This window comes from Ailuropoda melanoleuca, chromosome 4 (assembly GCF_002007445.2).
Source record: "Ailuropoda melanoleuca isolate Jingjing chromosome 4, ASM200744v2, whole genome shotgun sequence".
NCBI classification, from domain to species: Eukaryota; Metazoa; Chordata; class Mammalia; order Carnivora; family Ursidae; genus Ailuropoda; species Ailuropoda melanoleuca.
In genome coordinates this window covers 24,312,380-24,334,444 of record NC_048221.1, presented here as the reverse complement: position 1 = coordinate 24,334,444, position 22,065 = coordinate 24,312,380, and the positions used below count along the sequence as shown (strand labels likewise).

The 22,065-nt window shown below is 43.4% G+C and overlaps 1 protein-coding gene across 3 annotated transcripts in view; it reads left to right on the top strand.

The window, feature by feature from the left end:
• The window catches only part of ARHGEF3 (Rho guanine nucleotide exchange factor 3), a 308,374-nt gene that overhangs the window by 215,941 nt on the left and 70,368 nt on the right, over positions 1–22,065 (top strand). The window contains exon 1 of one of the 3 annotated variants that reach the window (XM_002913517.4): positions 17,130–17,391. The exons of the other annotated variants lie outside the window; for them this stretch is intronic. Within the exon in view, the coding sequence (XP_002913563.1) occupies positions 17,296–17,391 (96 nt within the window). The 5' untranslated portion in view covers positions 17,130–17,295. Of the gene's footprint in view, positions 1–17,129; positions 17,392–22,065 lie in introns of those variants that run through there. 3 annotated transcript variants of the gene reach the window in all.

Here is a 22,065-nt window from a genome sequence, read left to right as displayed (position 1 = left end):
GGCCGTGATAAGGAGAACCTCATCTCCTGCTTTCTGGTGCTTTTCTCAGTCATGCTAATAACAAATGACCTGTGAGAGGATTTCACAGGACTCAGAGGGAACCTTGATCATAAAACAATCCTTTATAGATTCATTTAAGCTGTCTTTTTTTTCCCCCCCTTGTGGTATGTGTAAGACATCCATCTTACATTGTAACATTTTACTCAGCATCTGTTGCAAGGGGAAACTATGGGATAATGCTTGCTTCCTGATCAAAGTAGGTGAATTCCTAGCAGAGGTCATTGGAAAGATATTTGAGGGAGGAGAGGAATATTTCTTTCTTTAGTTTTGGTAGACTTCCAAAGAAGAAGGGAAAAAAACTGATTTGAAGAAACTGATGGTTTACAATATTTATGGCAACACCACTACCAAATGCCCTGGTTCTACCCGCAGTTGTGACACACCTCGGTTCAGTGATCGCCCCTGCAATTTTTTTCATTATAAAAAGAACATAACCACATGACCCGTAGTTGATACAAGCATGATTTTCATTGTGTGTGTTTTTCCTGCACATGTAAACATACTGCAGAGGTGCTCTGATAAATGGCTTTCAAACTGCTTTTTTTTAATCTAGCATTTTTCATGTTGCTTGACTTGAATAGTATGCTTCTTACTGTTTACCGTGGATGTCCTGTAATTTAATTAACATCCCCTGTTGTGCAGCATTTGGGTTTCAAGGCAACTTAGCACAGGATTGGAAAATGTGGGCCCTGAAGCTGACCTGACACACATTTCCTGCTCTGCCACTTCTTAGCTGTGCCAACTTGGGGACTTGCCGGGAGAATGCATATACTCTCCTCGAAGGGTTGTTTGGATGTATTTAAAACATTTCGTATAGTTCCTGGCACGTAGTGGATGTTCCATATTCAATAGCTAGTCTTATTATTTCTACTTCGTCACTGTTTAATTGACAGTACACTGAAAATATTTTCTTTTGGATGATTTTCATTTGGTAAATTCACCCACGGAGGAAAACTGGGCTGAGACATTTGCATGTTTCTGTTGCTGTCGGTGTATATCGACATCTCTCGATATCATGGTATAGTTTTCACTGTCATCAACAATTCTGAGTATGCCATTTCACGATACCCTCACCAGCACTGGAAACTATCATTTGCTAAGTTGGACAATTTAGTATGTTAGACATGATGCCTTGTGATCTGCCCACATGAGAAAAGCAGAGAGAATAGTATAATTAGCACCTCCACTCACCCAGCATCCAGCATCCACAGTGGTGGACCTCTTCCCAGTCTCACCACACCGGGTTTTCAGCATCCTATCATTTCAGTCATCAGAATTTCGGCGTAGGTCTCTACCTGATAAGGACTTTTTTTTTTTTTTTTTTTTTTTTTTTTTTTTTTTTTACGTAATTCCCACAGCTTATCACACTTAACAAGACTAACAAGAATTCCTTCACATCATCTAATATTCGGTCCAAAGTCGGATTTCCCCAATTCAAATTTGCCTTTGGACTGCATCTTAGGTGATATGAAAGGGATTTGTGTTAATTTGTCTCAGAGAGGTTGTGTGTGGGGCGCCAGGGGGGCTCAGCCGGTTAAGCTACCCACTCTTGATTTCAGCTCAGGTCATGATCTCAGGGTTGTGAGATGGAGCCCAGCATTGGGCTCCAGGCTGAGGTTGGAGTCTGCTTAAGATTCTCTCTCTCCCTCTGCCCCTCCCCCCCATTCCCTCTCGTGCACACAGCTCGCGCTCTCTCTCTGTCTCTCAAAAACAAACAAACAAAAAGAGGTCCTATTTGAGAAAAAAAGAGGGGGAGGCGCTAGCTGGCTTAGTCAATAGAGCGTGAGACTCTGGATCAAAGAGGATCCCAACATGGTTCACCTATTTCTTATGACTGTTACTCTAAAACTTCCCCCTCCCCATGTTTTCCCCCATGCTGTTGATTGGTTGGAGAAACCACGTCACTGATCGTGTGGAATGTTTTCTATCCTTGTTTCGGTGATTGCTTTGTCATGGTGCGGCTTAGCTTTTCTTTCCCTCCTGCTTTCAGTAAACTGGTAGGTGGATCTGGAAGTTTGATAAACACCATCCCTAATTTTAATGGGGTATTTTGAGGGGACACACCGCCCCACAGTCTTTCCCTGAGTAGAGTTTTATGCAATTATTACTGGCCTCCCCTGGCAGTAGGAGAACTGCACAAAGATTCTGTTGATCGTTCGCTAGTTGGGAGAAGTTTAATATGGGAATAGGTGATTATATTAGCTTAAAAATACTCTAGTCATAGTTAGTCATTGCTCTGGAAGTCATTCTTTCTTTGTTACAGTGTCCTAAAAACAGATCCAGAGGTAGGTGTAGACATGCCCTACCCTCCAGTTCTAGGCAGGGAAGTAATCAGAAAAGGTACCTTGTTGTAGTCTGTTAAGTAATTTCAGAAGCTGCCACTGACAGAACGTGGTTAATGAGTGGTAGCAATAAGAGTCGTTAGAAATCCAAAGAAGGAGCCATCTCCTGTGGGCTGGCAGGATCTGAGAGGGCTTCTGAGAAGAAAACCTTAGTCTAGGATTTTCACAACTGGTGATGTTTGAAAGGGGGCTATTCTGGACTCGAGTTCAAAGACACACAAGACTTTTCCAGTGTCAGCCAATCCATCCACTCATGTTGACAGCCTTCCGTACTTGTCTTCTGAGACTTTTTCTGTCCTTTGTTCTTTAATTTATTCAACAAATATTTATGGAGCACCTGTTACATGCCAGTCTTTTTTGTGGCATGGGGACATGGCTCATGAGGCAACCTGCCTTCCTGGAAGGAACATCAGCTGGGAGTCAGAAGACCTGATCTTACTCTGAAATCTTGTTTTTAGAATAAAAGTACAAAAGGAACGCCTGGAGGTTAATGTGACTCCGGGTATATCCAGAGGGAGACCCCAGCAGGTTTGACTGAGGTTATAGCACACTGTCACCTTTCCTGGGAAGAAAAGACTCTGCTACTCAAATAAAATGTATAATATACATATACATACATATGTATATGTATTATATATACAAATTTTATATAAATAAATATATATATAAATCCAACTAGTTGAATGATATATATAATTTATTATATAACATGTATTATATGTATGTATATCTCAAATTTTTTAATTCTTTTACCTTCTTTACTCTCTTGTCTTTTTTGTGGAGGCGCTCTATCCTTTGAGCTCTAAAGCTAAGCTGGAAACTCATGAAACAGTATTTGTCACTGCACTGGGCAGGGATACAAATGAAAACAAGAAGAATTCTTTAGCTCTCAGACAGCTCACCTTTGTTCAGGTTCCAAGCGCGTAGGATAGAGGCAGAGGGAAGGCTTACCTGCGGTTATCCCGCGGGAAGAGGTGTGCTCGTTCACATGCACAAGAACTCATCTTGAGATCAAAAATGGCTTATGATAGAGTGGGTGGCTGGGAACAAAGGAAAGAAATTGTTAGCATTTTTGGACATATTCATTCGTCTGCAGCAGCTCAACCTCTATCCATTTGATCCAGGTCTGTTTTCCTTTGAATTCAATTCTGCCAGCATCTACTGAGTGCTTGCCGTGTGCGCTAGTGGTCATTTCAAGAGGAGGGATTTAGCTTCCTTCCCCATTACCTCCACCTGCCCCACCCCAGAGCACCCCGAGGAAGCTTACAAGCTGAGTATGTTCCTTGTGGTTGCTATGCAAACACAGTTTCAAATGAACCCCCTGCCATTCCACCCCCCATGATTCCTGTAAGCCCCTCTCTTCCCCTTTCTCTTTCCCTGTCACATAATATTCAGTAGAATTTCATTATCTTCAAGACGAAAGGGAATTGAGGAATCACACAGTTCTGGGTTTGTTAGCAATGTGTTCCACTCCTTCCCCCAACCAGGAAATCAGGACAGAGGACCACTCCACTCACTCCACTCACTCTCGGCTCTTTTGTCCCTAAACTTCTGGGTGTAAAATGTCAGTGGCTAATGTTCCACAAACTTGGATCGAAAAACTCTAATCCAGTACATTCAGTTTGATCGAAACAGGATCCAGGAAAGTTAAATAATTTGTCCACAGTTGCTGGGAGTCTGTGGGTAAACAGGGACTGAAACCCAAGGCTGCTTGAGTCCACACACATGTGCTGCCTGTAAAGCCACCTGCCCATGTTGTGGACAAGGATTGCGGCCTGTGGTTTTGGGGTACACTGAGGCCAACGACCTTCCATCTTTGGGGAGGGGGTGCAGCTGAGTGGTTAAGACCTTTAGTATCCTGAGCAGACTAATTTCTGGTGTGGGTATTTAGTAGCTGTGTGATCTTGAGCAAGTTACTTAGCCTTTCTGAGCCTCTATACCCTCATCATGAAACAGAAAATACCCTTTTCAGCAGGTTATAAGGACTCAGTAAGATAATACGTGTCACATGCTTGTCACAGGGCTGGCATAAAGCAGATTTTCTAGTGTTTCAGCACACACATGTGAACTCCCTGGATCACAATGGTTCCTTTTTGTTCTGTCTGAAGTTAACTCACATCTGTCTGTGTTACTCCATTTTTTGGAAAGAAAAGGCAGTAAGGAATTTTTGATCTGAGGATGTGGCAAACATGTACTCTACTCTTAGAAATTATTTAAACTACTTTGTTTCAGTGCTGTTTTTTCAATTGTTTGGTTGGTTCCTGGGCTTTATGGAGATGCTTTCCTCCTCCAGACTTACCTCCCAACTCTCTTTGGGACCATAATAAACTACTACCAAATAAATTACTACTATGTGTTAGCCTCTTACCTGGCTTCTCTCTAATCTTCACCTCCACCCTTTGAAGTGGTGCTATTATATCCTAATTGCAGATGAGGGCATTGAGGCTCTGAGAGATTGAGTAACTTGTTTAATTGTTGAAGACTGTTGAAGACTGGAAGATGAAGGAATTACGCTTGTGCGACCTGCAGCTGTCTGGATGTGAGATCATATCTGGGGTAGCACTTGGGATTTACAACTATCAGGGACCTGAGTGGCCATCCAACCCCCCTTTTTGACCAGCAGGAGAAACTGGTGAGCAAAGAAGTCATAGGACTTGACGAAAGTTGGTGTAGGAGTCCAAGGCTTAGAATTGAACCTAGGTTTCCTGACTCTTGTTTGATGTTCTTTCAATCATATCATATAGGCTTGAATCCTTGGCCCTTAGTGTCATAGTCTGTGGTATCAGGACACCTGCTAAGTTGCAAATGGCCTGAAAACAATTAACATTACACTTCATGATAGGAACTGAAGGTTCTAGAAGCAAAGTACTTGCATTTGAACTCCAGGTCTGCCATTTACCAGCTCTGTGACTTTGGGCAAGTTGAACTCCCTGTACCTCAGTTTCCCCTTTTATAGAAGGACCCACCTCATGGATTGTTGTGAGGATCACCTGAGATATGTCCCATAAAGTCAAAGCACAGTACCTGGCAGAGAGAAAACTCTCAGTGAACATTAGCTAAGGGCATATTTGCTGAGTTCCTGGCACTTGCCAGGCATCTTTCGGCACTGGGGCTAGAACCCTGAACAAAAGAGTCATGGGTTTTGTCCTTATGGAGCTTACAGTCAAGGAAGTGGGAGACGCAGATGTTAGAGAATAATGAAGCTTATGATTTGTCCAGTAAATCTAATTCCATTTATCTATAGGGCACTGTTTAGAATTTGCTGCAATGTATCTTTCTCTTTAGTTTTGATTTTTATAAATGTGTGACTTCAGTGTCAATATCTTTCATCAGAAGCTTGGTCCAGTGTACACAGAGTCCTCAGCCCTGAAGCCCCTGGTGCTGAGCACCACATGCCAACAGCCATCTGTGTGTTGCATCTAGAACAGAACTGGCTGCGGTCCTTGCACTTGGACGTAAGCAGCCTACCCGAAGGGCAGAAAGGAAGTTATGACTGGGGAAAATCCACGAGGCAGCAAGACTTGGTCACTGAAGGAACAGACAGCTCTCCTAGTCATAACAGGCCTGTAGGAAGAGGACACAGTAGGAATCAAATGTTGTCATACAGATAACACAAGCGCCATGTGGTCCAGTACCTATTTTTAAGTAACAGTGATATATTTCAGGCCTGTTCCATCCCGTGCATAATGTAGCTTCATTTCCCTTTCAATGTCTTTTTGCTCATAGTTGATCTTATTGCTGTTTAGATCTCGCTTTCTTGGCCGTTTGATATTAAAGGAATCTGTATTCCTCGTTGCATTTCCTGGCAAATGAGGACATCAACCCGAATTTTCAGATGAGCCTGTATAAAGTATTACCATACTGAACTAACCCAGAATGTGGGCTGCCTACAGCAAACATGCTGATTTTAGATAAGGATGCTTTCGTCAGTAGGTGATAATATCAGTTTTAGTTTCTTTCCTGAAATAAAATAACATAAAACTGAGGCAGTACTTCATGGACACGTCAGTCTTTGGTGTTTTATAGAATTACAGAAGGTAAGCATCTGTGTTTAAATCACCTTATTTTACAGTTCAAGAAACTGGGCCTTCATGAGTTTAGTTGACTTGTCCAAGGTCACAGAGCAAATTGAGAGGTAGAACCAGGATTGGACCCCACATCTTCAAATGTAGGTCAGTTCGCTTTTTCCTGTGTCACTGCTTTTATATTTGCACAATGATTAAATTAATATTTGAAATCATGGATTTAAATTAAAGAATTATTAACCCCTCTTGAAGCAAGAAGGCTGGAAAAGATCCCCAAATCCCATCTTTTCCTTTTTTTAAAAAAAAGATTTTATTTATCTATTTATTAGAGAGAGAGAGAGTACACAGCAAGGGGAGGGGCAGAGGGAGAGGGAGACATAGACTCCCTGCGGATCAGGGAGCCCGAGATCATGACCTGAGCTGAAGGCAGACATTTAACTGACTGAACCACCCAGGCACCCCAGGCCCCTCATCTTTTCCTTTCTAATTCATTGAGGAAAAAAGAGAGTAGGAATGGTTAATAACAATATGGATTATGTGCTTACCTTGTGCATAGAACGCTGACATATGTATTATCTCATTAAGCCATTCATATATTTTATCTCATTAAAGCCTTGAAACTCTCATAGCCTCATTTTACAGATGATTACACAGGGTTTGGCATGGTTAAATAAACTGTCCAAAGTCCTATAGTTAGCAAGTGGAAAACTTAGTACTTTCATCTAGGCCTCTTATTCTAGAGCTTGCATTTTCCTATGTTCTACCAGGAACTGAAGGATGAGGTGTTCAATATTCCGTAAAGTTGTACTGTCGAGCCAGGGTAGAAGGGAAATTTCGTATTCTTCAAAAATTAACATCACAAGGTAATGTGTGTATAATTATTTTTCAGTTTACTGGAGCAGTCTGTAAGTATCTTTTTTTTTCTTCACTTTGTAACTGTGCACCTTTCGTATTGAAAGTTTCTTTAGGGAATGGAAATTAATTTGGAAGGCTCCATTACTCCCACTTCCAGCTGGTGCAGATGCTTGGCCTCCTCTGGACAGGTAGGAGGGAGGGCGCTGGCCTCTCTCTGCTGAGCTCGTAAACTGAAGTGTCTAAATTCAGGAGTGATGCCAGGTGGGGTGGGGGTGAGGAAGGGAGGAAAGGGATGTGGTGTTTGGAGCCCATAACTCAGGAAACGTGATGGCACCTAATTTCAGAGTGGCATGAGGCAAGCGTTTAGGAAAAGAATAATGAGCTATTGTTGTGGGCTTTTTTTCTTTAATGGGTGGGTTGTTTTTATAAAGTTTTATGAACAGGAAACTGAAGCAAAATGCTGATCCCTTTGGTTTTTGAGCCCGGCCAGCATCATTTTCATTTTTATTTTTGAGTGTTGGTGACAGGCACTTCCTTTAACACTTCTGGGGGTAAAGTGTAACAAGACACCCCAAACCACATTTTATAACAGCAGAACCCAAAAGAGGAGTTGTCGTTTCAGATCTTCACGATAACAGCATGGGACAGAATATGATCCCTCCCAACTCAGAGAAAGATACCTCTTTCAGAAGCCAAGGTTATCTGCAGAAAGTTTTCCCTTTAAAAAATTCTAGAAAATTTGCCCAACATGTGGAAAATCTCTCGCATGCGTTGCAATGGGTCTTGCTGTGGCAAAGAAAATACTGATGAAATTCCCCTCCTTCCCTTGATCATAGAAACCCAGCCTATCCAGCCATTGTTTCCCCTGATGTATGACCTCATCTTAAAGAAGATGCTCCTATCTGTTGCGCATTTTGGTTGCACTGGACTGATGTTTCAGGCACCTGGCTGCCAACTTCAGAGATGTTAAAAGCTGTTTTGTTCCTTCAGGGTGTTTATTCATTGCTTACCTTGTAAAAGTTATGTCTTCTTGCATTTTCCTGGCATCAGAGCAATCCTTGTACCTACCCATTGCATTTGATTTTTCTGAGCCTGCAGACAGACAGCCTGCAGACAGGGTTATTAAAGTTCAAGGAGGAAGCCATGTGATGTTGGTTTTACAATTTTAATTCTCTTTTACCTTCCTCCCTCCCTTCCTCCCACTCCCTGACAGATGAATTTTGTTTCCCGTGTACTGTGCCTAAACTAGAATGAGCTCTCAAAGCATCTCTTGTAAGACTCTAGGTGAGGACGCCCAGACGGGGAGAGTGGCACCCTTCCTTGACGGAGCAGCCAGCAGAGAAATTTCCTTCTTTTCCCATTGGCTTCCTTGGATCAAAAGTCCTTGCATCTGTAATTTCACATCAGCCTGAGAACTTTAGATTAGCACCGTGTTTAATCTTGCAGAATCACGAGGCAAAAGCCTCCCCTCCCCCTTCAAAGTCAGCCCCTCATGAGAGGCCCAACTCAAGAGAATGAAGTTTCAATATAAATAACACGAGGTATGAGCGTGGCAAGGAGAAAAGAAAAAATATATATAGGGAGTTTAACCTGGAATCAAAAACCTAGAGAAGGAAAAGGAAGAAAGTGCTTCTGGAGGGCAAGGAAAGGATGAATGAGCATGTTACAAGGCATCTCTGTAAACAGACTCTTTAATATCCTTTGTCACCAGTTTCAGTCTTCCTGGCAAATCCACCTGGTTCCGGAATTAGTGTAAATTGCCAGGTCTGTGTAAAAAGCTGGAGGAAACTGAAAGCTGTCAGTAACATCCAAGAGGGCCTCATAGCCTTATACTGCAGGAACCCTCTCTCAAAGTGGTTTTGGTGCATTTTGGATTCTTCAAAGAGCATGTCTACCCATGTCTACTTCTCAAAAAAAAAAAAAAATGTTAACATCCCACTGTAGTGTTCTGCATATGATTTCTTAGTCCCCTCACAGAGATTTTATCTACGCTGTGTTCCTTACTGCACAAACTCTTTCTGGATTCACCTTTTCCATGACATGTTCTTTGATTAGACCCACTTCGATTTAATGTTCATTGTAACAAATATGGCTGCTTCTACCATGTGCCAGCATGAGAGAAGGAGCTGGAGCTCCTGTGGTGAGCGAGATAAGTATGGTCCCTGTGTCTTTGTCAGGTGGTGGTGGCACCTCGAATCAGTCATTATAAGCTGGATGGGTGTTGGGGAAAGAGAGGTCTTCAGTGTTTGGGGGGGGGTACACAAAGCAAGGGTTCCCCTAGCCTGGGGATCAAGGACAGCCTTGAATGAGAGGAATTATTTGGTAGGAAGCCGTCTGATGCTTGCTGTTGTCATGCCAAAGAATTAAATGATTAAAAAAAAAGAAAAGAAAAGAAAAGAAAAAGAAGTGATCTGGCAGCAATTAAAGGTTGGTAAACCAGAAGCCTGTACTTTTGTTCAGCCTTCTGTTGCCAAGGCTTTTGGTTCAGTCAGAATAGTGAGCCCATGAGACCTGAGTTGCTGAGCTTGACTTTGGATGTGAGGTGGAAAAAATTCAAACAGAGCAGAGCTCACCTCCCACTTAACCAAAGCACCCAGTTGACCCTACATCCTCTGTCCCCTTTGTAGTGTGTCAGATACGTATGACAATGAGGAACAATTTTAGCTCATGGGCTGCCTTCTAGCACACGCCAGCCGACTTCTGCTCCCGCCACACGAGTGAGACACATGCTTGCCTGGAGTCCCCACGTCTGCTTCTGCTCATTGAACTCATTCTCTAATTAAGAATGTCTTCTACACCCACCACTCCCCTCCCTGCGCCCCGCACTCCCCAGCCCTGATCTCTTTCAAGTAAACATCTCAAGCCAACTGCCCTCCTCCCATTCTCTACTGCTACAGCTAATTTTTTAAAAATGTAAATGCAGTCATGTCCCCTGGCTATGAAGATAAGCATGTTTTTAATTGAAACTCTGGATACCAGATTGTAAATCAAGTTCTAAGAGCCAGAACATGTCTCCTGGTGGGTGGCTTAGTTGGTAGTTTACTTGGAGTGTGAACTTGGATATTTCTCATTGTATCCCTGTTGCACCCATATGTACAGAACAGGCTATCCAGCATATAAAAGTTCCCCAGTACTAAGCAGCTCTCCATGCCCACTCTGGATTTTGATGCTATAACCATTGGGCTAATTACCCCCGGGTACCTCTGGCCTGAGAATCTGTGGTTTAGAGTATTCCTGGAATGGGAGGTAGGCAGGTTCATTTTTGGCTGGCTGATAATTCTAACTCACAACACCATGCTACTCAAACAAATGTTCTCTGGGGGTGTTTATCAAAAATTCAAATACCTAGGGTCCACTGCTGAAGATTCCAATTCAGCAGACCCAAAGTGGGGGCCAGAGGTATGGATTTGATAAGCTTCTCAGTTGGTTTCACTACAGGTGGTTTCTGGAATTATTGCCCCTGAATTCCCAGAAGTCATGTTTCTATAAATATGTAGGTTTTCAAATCCCAGCCAGATGATATGAATACTGCTATCATTGAAATGCACATTTCCCCCAAATTTCAATTTTTCTAGAATTGAGATGTAGCTTATAATTGATCACATGTTATTATTTAATTGGCAACATTTTTTTCTTTCTTGGTAATAAATAAAATAATAGCATATATTACAGTCCTTGGCATCTTAGGCTTGATGAGATATGGTCCTTTGATTGCTGAGTTTGTAGTTGATGAAAGAGAAAACACTTCTACTATCCAGAGCTAGAATTTACATATTTTAGATATTTGAGTTCCTCCATGCAATGGTTAGTGTAGAAAACCTATATAACATAACATTAGCTGTAGTCTGAGGGGAATAAATACTTTTGGAGTGTAGCAAACTTACTGAATTCTTGGTCAAAAGATATGAAATACTCTCAAACGAATGGAGACTCTCCATAAATTTCAAAGACCTCCTAGTAGTATACAGAAAATGTTCTGAAGGCTGGCTTATGTTCTATAAGCCAAATAAGCCTGTTGATAGTAATCAGCTCAAAGTGGAAAAAGTCAGGGTTCTTTTTGCAAAATCTTGAGTGAAGACAGGCTTCTAATAGTACACACTGTGTGGCCAGAAATACCATGTATCAAAAAGACAGTAAATCGAATCCTCTGGAGTTTTTATGCCATCACTGAGTTTGAATTTCTGCCCCCCAAAACAATTAAATATGGCGGCAAATGTTTTCCTGGGAAACACCAAGTTTTGAAACATTTCTTTCTCCTCCCCAATTTCTTCTTAAAGTATTACCTTTCATTGAAACTTTCATTTTCACTGGTCTTTTGAAGTGCATTTTCATATCTGAAGAGTTTAAGATGGTTTTCTGTCCCCTGCCCTTTCTTCCTGTACTTCTTGTTCTCTTGTCCTTTTGTGTTTTACGAAATCTGTTATTTTATTAAGGGTCAGGTTTGGGCAACAGGGAAAGATTCTAGGCATGTCAATAATTCTGAGGCTACCTGGCACTGAAGCATTTTTTTTTCCTTTCCCCCACCATGCCCACACTGCCATTTGACATCAATCAATGGTTAAGTTCTGAAGCAAGAATATCCTTGAGGTCATATCCTGGCTCTGATGCTGTATTTTAGTTCTACTCTCTGTTTAGTGCAGGGTTTCTCAACAGCAACATTACTGGCATTTTGAACCTGTTAATTCTTTATTGTGGGGGCTGTCCTGTGCCTTATAGGATGTCTGCCATTATCCTGGGCCTCTATCCATTAAATGTCACTAGGACCCTCCCCCAGTGACAATCAAAGTTGTATCCAGACATTGCCAAATGTCACGGGGCGGAGGGGACAAAATTGCCCCCAGTTAAGAATCACTGCTGTAATGAACTAGAGACTAGGGAATGTACCTGTCTGTGGTTTATAAGGGCAAAACAAATATCCACTTTTTTTAAACATACAGTTTTTATTATTTTTGCATTATAACTGTAATCCACAGGATTAGCCCAATCTGAGAAAGAGGAAGATTCTATTACTTAACCGGTTTTTCAGACTTGTTTCAAAAAATGAGATCTTTATTTCCCAGAGGGCTTTAGAGGGGAGGGGGGTGGGAGATTGGGATAGGCCAGTGGTGGGTATTAAGGAGGGCACGTATTGCATGGTGCACTGGGTGTTACACGCAAGTAATGAATCCATGGAACTTTACATCAAAAACTAGGGATGTACTGTATGGTGACTAACATAACATAATAAAAAATTATTATAAAAAATTTTAAAAAATGAGATCTTTCAGTGAGTGCATGAATGGAGTCTTCCAGCTTTAGAATATCCAGGGATATATTTTCATAATCTAGCCTGGAGCCAGTAGATGTAACCCCAGGTGGGGGGAGAGTAATAATACTGGTATGATTTTAGATATTATCAGTGTTTCGTTTATGCCATTTTTACCCATCTGGCAGGAAACCACAGTCCTGTTCTCAGAATTCACCACCAGAACTTTTTCAGGCTTTTGACTCCCCTCTCCCATCAAGACTGAAGTGGCAGAGAGGAGGGGAAGCTCGGTCATTAACTGGGAATGTTGCCCAAATGGAAGGGGAGGGGAGGTGTTGGTACACATGTGTATCCAACATGTACCTACACGACTGTGTGAGATTAGCAAGTGTAGAAGGGATAGCTCCAGATGCCAAGGGAGCAGATGGAGGTGCACGTGTTCGAAGGTTGGGCTTTAGGGGATTGGCTACTGTCACCTGAGCTCCTTCTGCAAATGCACACACACCTCGCTGCCGAGGTTATAGTTGAAAGGCTGTGTTTTAAAGTCAACCATATTTTTTGAGCAGGTGTGTATTACACACCTTCCTGGCGTAGAAGTTCAGGAATAGGTAGGGAAGAAAGGAGAGAAATGTAGCTAATTGAGTACCTGCTCTGTAATAAACACGCATATTTGATGGATGGATGGATGGATGGATGGATGGATGGGGATGGATGGATGGATGGATGAACAAATGAATAGGCCTCTACGAAGAAAAAGAACCCTCTAACACTGATGTTAAGTGCAATGGTAACAAAACAAGGCATCGTGCTATTGGCTGAGAACACTGCCACAACCACTTTAACTTCTGAAGTTTTAGCCTCATGCTGGGCCTGTTCTGCTCACTGCCACTGCAGTGGGATTTGAGGAGTTGATTGATGGTCTCTCAGCCATGTCTGGCTGTCTGCTCTTCTGAAAGGAGCTTATAACCAATGGTGGGCTTGTGTGTGGAGGCCCACCACTCCACCAGCAGCACAAATGAGCCCCGCTCGGCCCAGGCGAGAATGCAGGCCCTGCTCTTGGCACCGTTCCTGGAAATGCAGAACAGGCTTCTTTATTCCAGTCTCCAGGCTTCTGGCTAGCAAGGAACACTGCCCGGCTGTGAAGCATTTTATAGGATTATAACGGGTTGTGCTGAAGGCAAGTTCTGAAAGGCACTTTGTGCCATTGCTTTGAGTGAAGCTGACTGTTAGGGCAGTGTTGTTCCTAAGCTCATAAACACACACACACAGGCAGGATGGGGAATGCCGGGCTCCTGGGGCCCACTCAGCTGGGCAGCATGGCAGAGTTGGCCTGGCTTCCCTCAATTGTGACACCAGCCTCAGGGGTGTGCTTGGGAACCCTCGTGTAGAGCAGCCTGCCTCCTGACAAACTCTTTGGTCACAGAACCTCTGGTTGGAATCCATGCAGAATATCCAAACCCTGAATCTGCTAATGTTGGAGCAGCGCGTCACACACAGCAGAGCTTCTGAAGTCAGGGCACAAGGTGGACATTACCTGAGGTCAAAATACCCTTGAAATCCTTTAAATGTCTCAAGGACCACATACTTGGCTTGTGTATACCCCAAATTGCCAGCTTCATTTACAGGCCTTATGGCACCAAAAATATATATCTTTAAACACCAGAACCCTATTTATGGTGGTGAGACATTCACGCTATGAGAAGCTTAGAAGCATCAGACCACCCAAGGGAACTCCAGATTCCCATCTTTCCTTTCACACTCATCTTGGGGCTTATGCTTTTTTTTTTTTTTTTCTTCAGTACTGTTTAAATGGTTACTCATCATTAGCAATCTCCCTCTCTCTCCCTCCCTCTAACTAGCATGTATAGCAGAAAACACAGAAGTTTCCTGCACATGTGTTATGTGGCCATGTATACTGATTGATTTTTATTGTTCCAAATCTTTTGAGGAGGGGCAAAAAAAAATGTTCTGAGAGAAAGTAGATATGGCAGCCTTCTCATCAACCAATATAACTATTCTTTGCTCCACAAGAGTTGTACTTAAACTCGAGGTTAAAGTCCCCTCTTTTCCATAGGATTTATTTTTACCTTGCTGCACTTATGGTATGTCAGACTTCCGCCCAGTCCTGAGGATCCCGTAGTGAGAATACCAGTTGTAGTTTGCTAGGGTCATTCTTTTCTTCACCTAGTGCTGGAAGTACATTTCCCAACCGAAGGATAAGGTCCAGTGAGCTCCACCAGAGATCAGAGCCTGTCCCCAAAGAGGCTGTTGCTAGCCAGAGTCATCTTGTTGAGATGGTGGGCCTATGGGGCCAGAAGAGCAGGAAGAAGAAGGGAATGAAGAGCAGCTCCAGGTACTTCAGCTCATATCCTCGGCAGTGAGGGGAGCCCTGAGTGAGGTGTGTCACTGCCTCTCCTGACCCTCTTTTGGCTGCAGAATTAATCAGGGGCTGCTTTAGTTGGGTGTGCTTGGAGAGAAGGTTCCCTTCATGTCCCCACCAAGCTTGGTCAAGCTTATAGGGAGCATCCATGTAAGCCCCCCATCAGCACAGCTTGGGTTAACAAGATGAAGTTGTGTTTGGGAATACAAGTAGGAAAAATCAGTGGTCCAGAGGCATCTTTCTCACCCCAAAACTCTTCTTCAGTCATCTTCCCACTGCTTTAGGGTGTGTGTGTATGTGTGTGTGTGTGTGTGTATAGATTTATATATAATTTACTTATATATAAATATATATATTTTAAGATTTATTTATGTATTCAGCGGGGGGCAGGGGGCAGAGGGAAGGAAGAGCAAATCGTCAAGCAGACTCCCCGTTGAGCATGGAATCCGACTCAGGGCTTGATCCCAGGACCCTGAGAACCTGACCTGAGCCAAAATCAAGAGTTGGATGCTTAATGGACTGAGCCACCCAGGTGCCCCAGGGTATTTACATAAGGGGAAAAAAGCTCAGATGCTTTCTTCCATTTCAACTGGAACCCACTAATTCAAGAGTTTCCTTTACGTGTGTGGTAAAAACAGGGCTAGCAAAACTGGCCAGATAGATTCTCCCTTTTCTGAAGGCAGTTTGTGGACTAGCTGGACAGGAAAGTAGGTGAATTTAGTGCCAGGGTGTGGGTTTGGTACTTGGGGTGAAAGAGCTATATATCATGAGGTTTCCTGCCTGGAAAGCGGAAACTGGATTCTGGCCTTAGCCGGAAGCAGAGAATACTGAAACAGGGTCTAGATATTTCCATTCCCATTACAATGCATACACCTAAGAAGTCAAAACAAAAGACATCATCTCTCCAGACCACCACCTGCTGTGTTCATGACTTTGATAAGGGGGGGGGGAGTTTGCCTCCCTTTAGCCCCAAAGGGACTCATAAGTTTGCTGTACATCCTTCTGGTTGGTTTTCAATGGTATGTACTTACATGTTGCTATAGAAAATACATGGTATTATGTAGATGTGTTTTCAACATAAATGGTAAGATACTGTGCTTACTCTGCAATTATTCTCTAACTGAATTTAATACATTGGAGGGGCACCTGGGTGGCTCTGTCATTAAGCGTCTGCCTTCGGCTCAGGGCATTATCCCGGAGTCCTGGGATCAAGCCCCACATCAGGCTCCTCTGCTGGGAGCCTGCTTCTTCCTCTCCCACTCCCCCTGCTTGTGTTCCCTCTCTCACTGGCTGTGTCTCTCTCTCTGTCAAATAAATAAATAAAATCTTTTTAAAAAAAAATACATTGGAGATCTTTCCATGCCACAGCACTAGACCCCTTCTTTTTGACTGCTGTTGAGTTGGGTTCTGTAAGAAGGAAAATTGATAAGCCCTCCCTGTTAATAAACATTACAGTTGTTTCCAGTTTGGGGTTTTGTTTGTTTATTGTCCCAGACTGGGCTGCAGCAAATGATCTTAGAATTGCCTATCAGACATTTACAGTGTATTTCTCCAGTAAGATTTGGTATAGCCAGCCGGCTCACGCTGCGCAGCTTCACCCTGACAGACCCTGTCAGATTGCCCTTCTGAGCGGCTGGCTGCCTCTAACCAGCCTCTTCATATTTAAAAATGGGTGCAGAGGAAGGCGCTCAAAGGAAGTCTCTGGAAATGATAGAAATATATTTCCTGATTATGGAGGTGGTTACATGAGTGTTTACGTTTGTCAACACTCAACTAACTGTACACTTAAAATGGGCACATCTTACTGTTTATAGATTATACTCCAGTGACGTTCATTAAAAAAAAAAAAATGTGTGAGGGGAGGCTGGCTGGGAAGAAGGCAAAATAGAATACCGCCTCTTCTTAGTGTGGGCTTTTAAAACGCTCGCTTTTCCTCCGCGGGGGCACCTCTCTCCCCGCCGCCCAGCTTCGCCCCAGCCTCGGTTCTACCCGCCCCCTCTTCCACCCCGGGAGTGCCAGGGAGTCACTGGGAGGGTGGCCCCGGTCATCCGGCCCGCGGGAGGGAGGGTCCCACGCCAGGTTCGCCTCTCGCGACCCTGAGGGGTTTCCGCGGGGCGGTACCTGGGCGCTTCGGAGACGCGTCGGGGCGGGGCCGAGCCGGCGCTCCGCCCCACCTCGGCCCCGCCCCAGATGGGCGGTCCCGGCCTAGGCTCCTCCTCCCTTTCAGCTTGAGAGCTGAGTCGGTCCCGCCAGGCAAGAAGCCGGCTGTCAGTCTCCGTACCGGCGCTGCCGCCCGGCACCGTGGAGCTGGGGCCCCCTTTCGCCAGGGAGTTTTGTGGTCGCCTCGGGTCAGCGGTGACATCCCAAAGAGCAGGCCCGGCAGCCACCATGGTGGCCAAGGATTACCCCTTCTACCTCACGGTCAAGAGGGCGAACTGCAGCCTGGAGGTTCCCCCAGCCAGCAGTCCGGCCAAGGACACGGAGGTAGGGCCTCCACCTGGACCTCTCCGGGTCCGTCTGTTTGTCCCTCTGTCTCGTTCCATCTCTCACTCTCTCGGCTTCCTCTCTGTGTCAGTCTCTCAATGCTTGCATCTCTCATTCAGTGTGTTCCCCCCACCCTCTCTTCCTCTCTCCTTTCCTCTAACTTTCCCTCTTTCTCCTTCTCACTCCCTCTCTCTCTTCTTTCTTTCTCCCTCCCTCCCTCTCTCTCTCCCTCTCCCCATTTCTCACACAGACACTCTCTCCTATCGTGTCTCACTCTCTGTCTCTGCCTCCCTTCTTCTGCCGCTTCTTTGTGGATTATCATGAACCTCCTCCCCTGTCCCTGCCCCTCTTCCTCTTGACCTGGGAGCAGCTGCCTCGTTGCCCTGGCCTCTCTTGCATCCTTCAGGGCTCTCAGACTGTCAGTCTTTTGTCTAGACCTGGCAGAGGGACTTTCTCTTACTGTATCCTTAGCAGATGTCAGTGAAGAGCTACCTTTTAAGCTTGGGTTTCCTCTTGCCTGGGTTGGGGAGGAAGAGGAGGCCTTTGGGGGCCATCTCACCTGTCAGGCTTGACCTTGCAGCTGTTTGGCAGCAAAGACAGGAGCTGGCACCTCTGTTTGTCATCTGTGGCCAGTGGGGTCATTCAGCTGGGGGTCTGGGGGCTAAATGTAATCTGAGTGTCTTGCACGTGGATCCTGAAAATGAATTAAACTCCTTGGGGCAATGGGAGCTGTCTTGGAACACTGGAAATATTTCCCTTTCTGGGAACTTTCCAGTGCCTTGAGGGCAATGTGAGAGAGCCCTCCTGGCTTGTGTTTAATCTTGCCTTTTACTTCTGTGTGTTATATCTCTGGCAAAGAGCTCACTGGTCTTAAAGGTTGCATTCAGCTAGAAGAGAAAGCATCCTTCTCAGTCTTTGAGGGTCTTAGGGAATATAGTTGCTTCCACTAGTTCACAGCTTTCCTGTGGCCAAGCTGTAGCGGAACCCACAGGACCCAGCTCATCACTGCTGCTCATGTGTGTATCTGAGAGACTGTCACTCTGTCCAACCATGACTGGGGAAAGTCTGGAGGCAGATGTGCATCCGACCTTGGTGCAGCAGTCTTGAGGGTTCCACCCACCCACCACCCCTGGGTCTCCTTAGCTGTGTGCACTTGGCTCACTGAATTATGTATATTCCGGAGGACAGCATCAAAGATTCATTGCCTCTAACAAGAGCTGCTCTAAGCTGACAAGACTCCAAACAGTCTCCGGTTGTAATCAGCTTTCTGTAAGCTGAGCACAACTAACTTTTCACCCCCACCCCCACCCCACACTCCAGCTCAGTTGTATATTTTCACAAAGAGTTTTTGTTCCCAGCAGCTCTGGAAGTATAATGGTCTTAATGGTGTTTGGACTCTTATTTAAGTTTTTTTTTTTTTTTTTTTTGGCCTTTTTTTTAATTTTTTAAGAAAGAGCCCCAGCATGNATTCAGGTTGTTCAGGCTTAGAATGGATATAATGATTTTTCAATAGGAACATCATAATTTAATGAATGTAGGAGCAGTGACGCTAGTATCCTCTCAAACTCCTTTTGGAAGGAAGCAAAGCATAACCAAGTTGAATTAATAAATTGAAATGGATCAAAGGAAAGAATAGTGAGAATAGCTCTGAACTCTAACTAGTCCCTTCTTGCTCTCCCTTAGTCCTATGTTTTCTGAGTAGTTCGGCTGAGGTAAAACTCATCTGCTTGATCTTTTCTTATTCTTATACTTAGAATAGAAATGTATCTGTATATCACAAATGTGATGAAAGAAATGTATCACCAAATGTCAAATATTAATTTTCTTCATGGTAGCCAGATCCAAATTAAAATATGTGACTTATTTTCCTTTTATGGGGATGTCATGGTATGGGAGTAAGGATGGGGGAGGAACAATTTTTGAAATGGTAAATATTTTTCAGGTATCCCCATTGAGTGTTTTGTGTGTATGTGTGCAGTTTAAATCAGAGAAGTATCATGTATGCTCTATACATCTTGAAGCAGAAATGTCTAGTCCAGCGCATCTCCTAGCTTCATTTCCTGATAATGACAAATAGGCAAAGTTGGAAAAGGAAACTGAAGTGAGTGTAGGGGGTAGTTTTCTGGTTTCATTGTCCGTGCAAAAGACAGGCCAACCCTTATAGGCCTTACTTCTCCATAAGCAATTAACTAAAATATATTTTCTACCAGCAGGTGTCATCAGTATTTGTAAGTGTTTAAAGAACAGCATACCCTGATAGGCCTTTTGAAAAACATGATAATACACGTTTATAAAGTAGGCACTGACTGTTAATTCCTATGAAAGTAGTTTTTTAAGATCAATCATTTTTTTTTCCGAAAAGAAGGTGGTTATAAAGAGAAGGACTGGCTTATCCAAAGTACTTTTTGACTTTCAAAGCCAGTTGCAGCAAAGCACCTGTGCCCTTTAGACATATAATGGCTGTTCCTTCGGGATTTGCTACGGGGAGGAACGCTGCACGGGCAAGTGCCGGGCAAGTGCCTTCTAGCATGGTTCCTGTGTTTGCAGCAGGCGTGCTGGGGAAAGCTACTTAAGGAAAGACTTGTGGGGAAGGGGCTGGTGTGCCGTGATGTGCATTTGATACCATACACTTGAGTTAAAAATGTGCAACAACAAACATTCTCTTAAACGTAAATGACTAAAGTTCTACTCGAGATTTAAGCGCTTTGTAATTTTCTTAATTTCAGTGATAATTTGCAGTGAAATAAAAAAGATGATATATTTTTAAAAATTATTTTCTTTAAAATATTTTATTTTTTAAAATTTTTTATTATGTTATGTTAGTCACCATACAGTACATCCTTCGTTTTTGATGTACTGTTCCATGATTCATTGTTTGTGTATAACACCCAGTGCTCCATGCAATATGTGCCCTCCTTAATACCCATCACTGGCCTATCCCAATCCCCCACCCACCTCCCCTCTGAAGCCCTCAGTTTGTTTCCCAGAGTCCATAGTCTCTCATGGTTCATTCCCCCTTCTGTTTACCCCCCCTTCATTCTTCCCTTCCTTCTCCTACTGATCTCCCTGCTATTTCCTATGTTCCATAAATGAGTGAAACCATATGACATAAAATATTGATTTTAAACATGGAAAGTATTCTACATGGATTATGATATTAATATAATACTGCTTCCTAATCTGGTATTTCTTTATGGCATAGATGTATGAGTTGGCTTGCAAGTGTTTAGTACCCAAAACCAGCTAGATCCTTCTAGCCTCTAATCATTAACTATGAAATCCAAGGAGCTTAGTCCATTTTAGTCCATGGCTTTCGACTTTCACAGAGAAACATTGTATCACGTGAGCATGGTTAAGCTTGCTTCTTCTGATCACTGATGTAACTTCACTTAATTTCCATTAGTTTTCTTATATATTGGGTGCTTATTCCCATGCCAGGAGGGACTTGTCCTTCCAGGCATGTTTAATTGCTCTGAACACCTGATCAAGTCACTAGAAGGAAACCTGTTAGCTCTTAATGAATTACACTGATTATAAGTTAAAAGTCACTGTTTCTACATGGGGAGGCTTGCTTTTAAAGAAAGAAGGCTCGGCGGTGCCTGGGCGGCTCAGTTGGTTAAGTATCTGACTCTTGATTTCGGCTCAGGTCATGATCTCAGGGTCGTGAGATTGAGTGCTGCATTGGGCTCTGCACTCAGCATGGAGTCTGCTTGGGATTCTCTCTCTCAACCCCCCCACCCTCCTCCCACCCAATAAATAAATAAAAGCTTAAAAAAAAAAAGAAAGCTCAAATGAGTGGATATGTTGGCTAAGGATGCTGGAATCTGGTAAGAAGGTTTTAAAAGTTTGGGGTCCATTTCATTTTTAATGAAAATACAAAGAGGTGTTTCCATTATTTTCTTTCTAAGAATATATCTGACAATTTGATGGACAGCTCACTTTTGGTTTTAAGGTTCACTATCTCAGATATTGGTCAGACTTAGGCCAGATTTAGTTAGCAGTATTTGTAATCATTGCCTCGTCTCTCAAAAGTATATGATCTGATTTTGACTCCTCCAGTGGCCTTGTGTGGCCCTTGGAAGGACATGTACCTAGAAATGACAGATCTCTATTCCTTTCTAAGTGCCACATTTAGTGTCTCACTTGAGACCCTAACCATGTTGTAGGGTTAACAGAAAACACATATTTTTCTCCTTACTTTATGAATAAAGACACTAAGGGGAGGTGAGTTGCAGAAAGCCACGAAGAAAATCAGCAGCTGAACCAAGATCCAATGCCAGGTTTCCTGATTGATTTAGTCCAGCATTTCATACCAGCGTACTTTGTGGCACGTAAGGGTGTTTACCTCTGTGAAGAAAAAGGGAGCAGAATGAAAACTTAACAGACGTGTGAAATGCTTTAAAATATTTTCTTTTAAATGTATAATCATGAGTACTTTATATAACTGGGGAAGTACTGTTAAAGCTTCAGCTTTAAAGCGTAAGATGAACCCTGTGCCCCTGCCATAATTTATGCCCCAGTAAGTCCACATGCGGACTTGAAAATTGTATGCACCTGGGGCTGCACTCCTTGCATGCCAGCTGGAGAGCTAAAGGAGTCAACTGGTTTCCAGTTAATTTATACATTTCTTGGAATCTGTATCATATAGTGTTGAACTGAAAGTATATACATCTA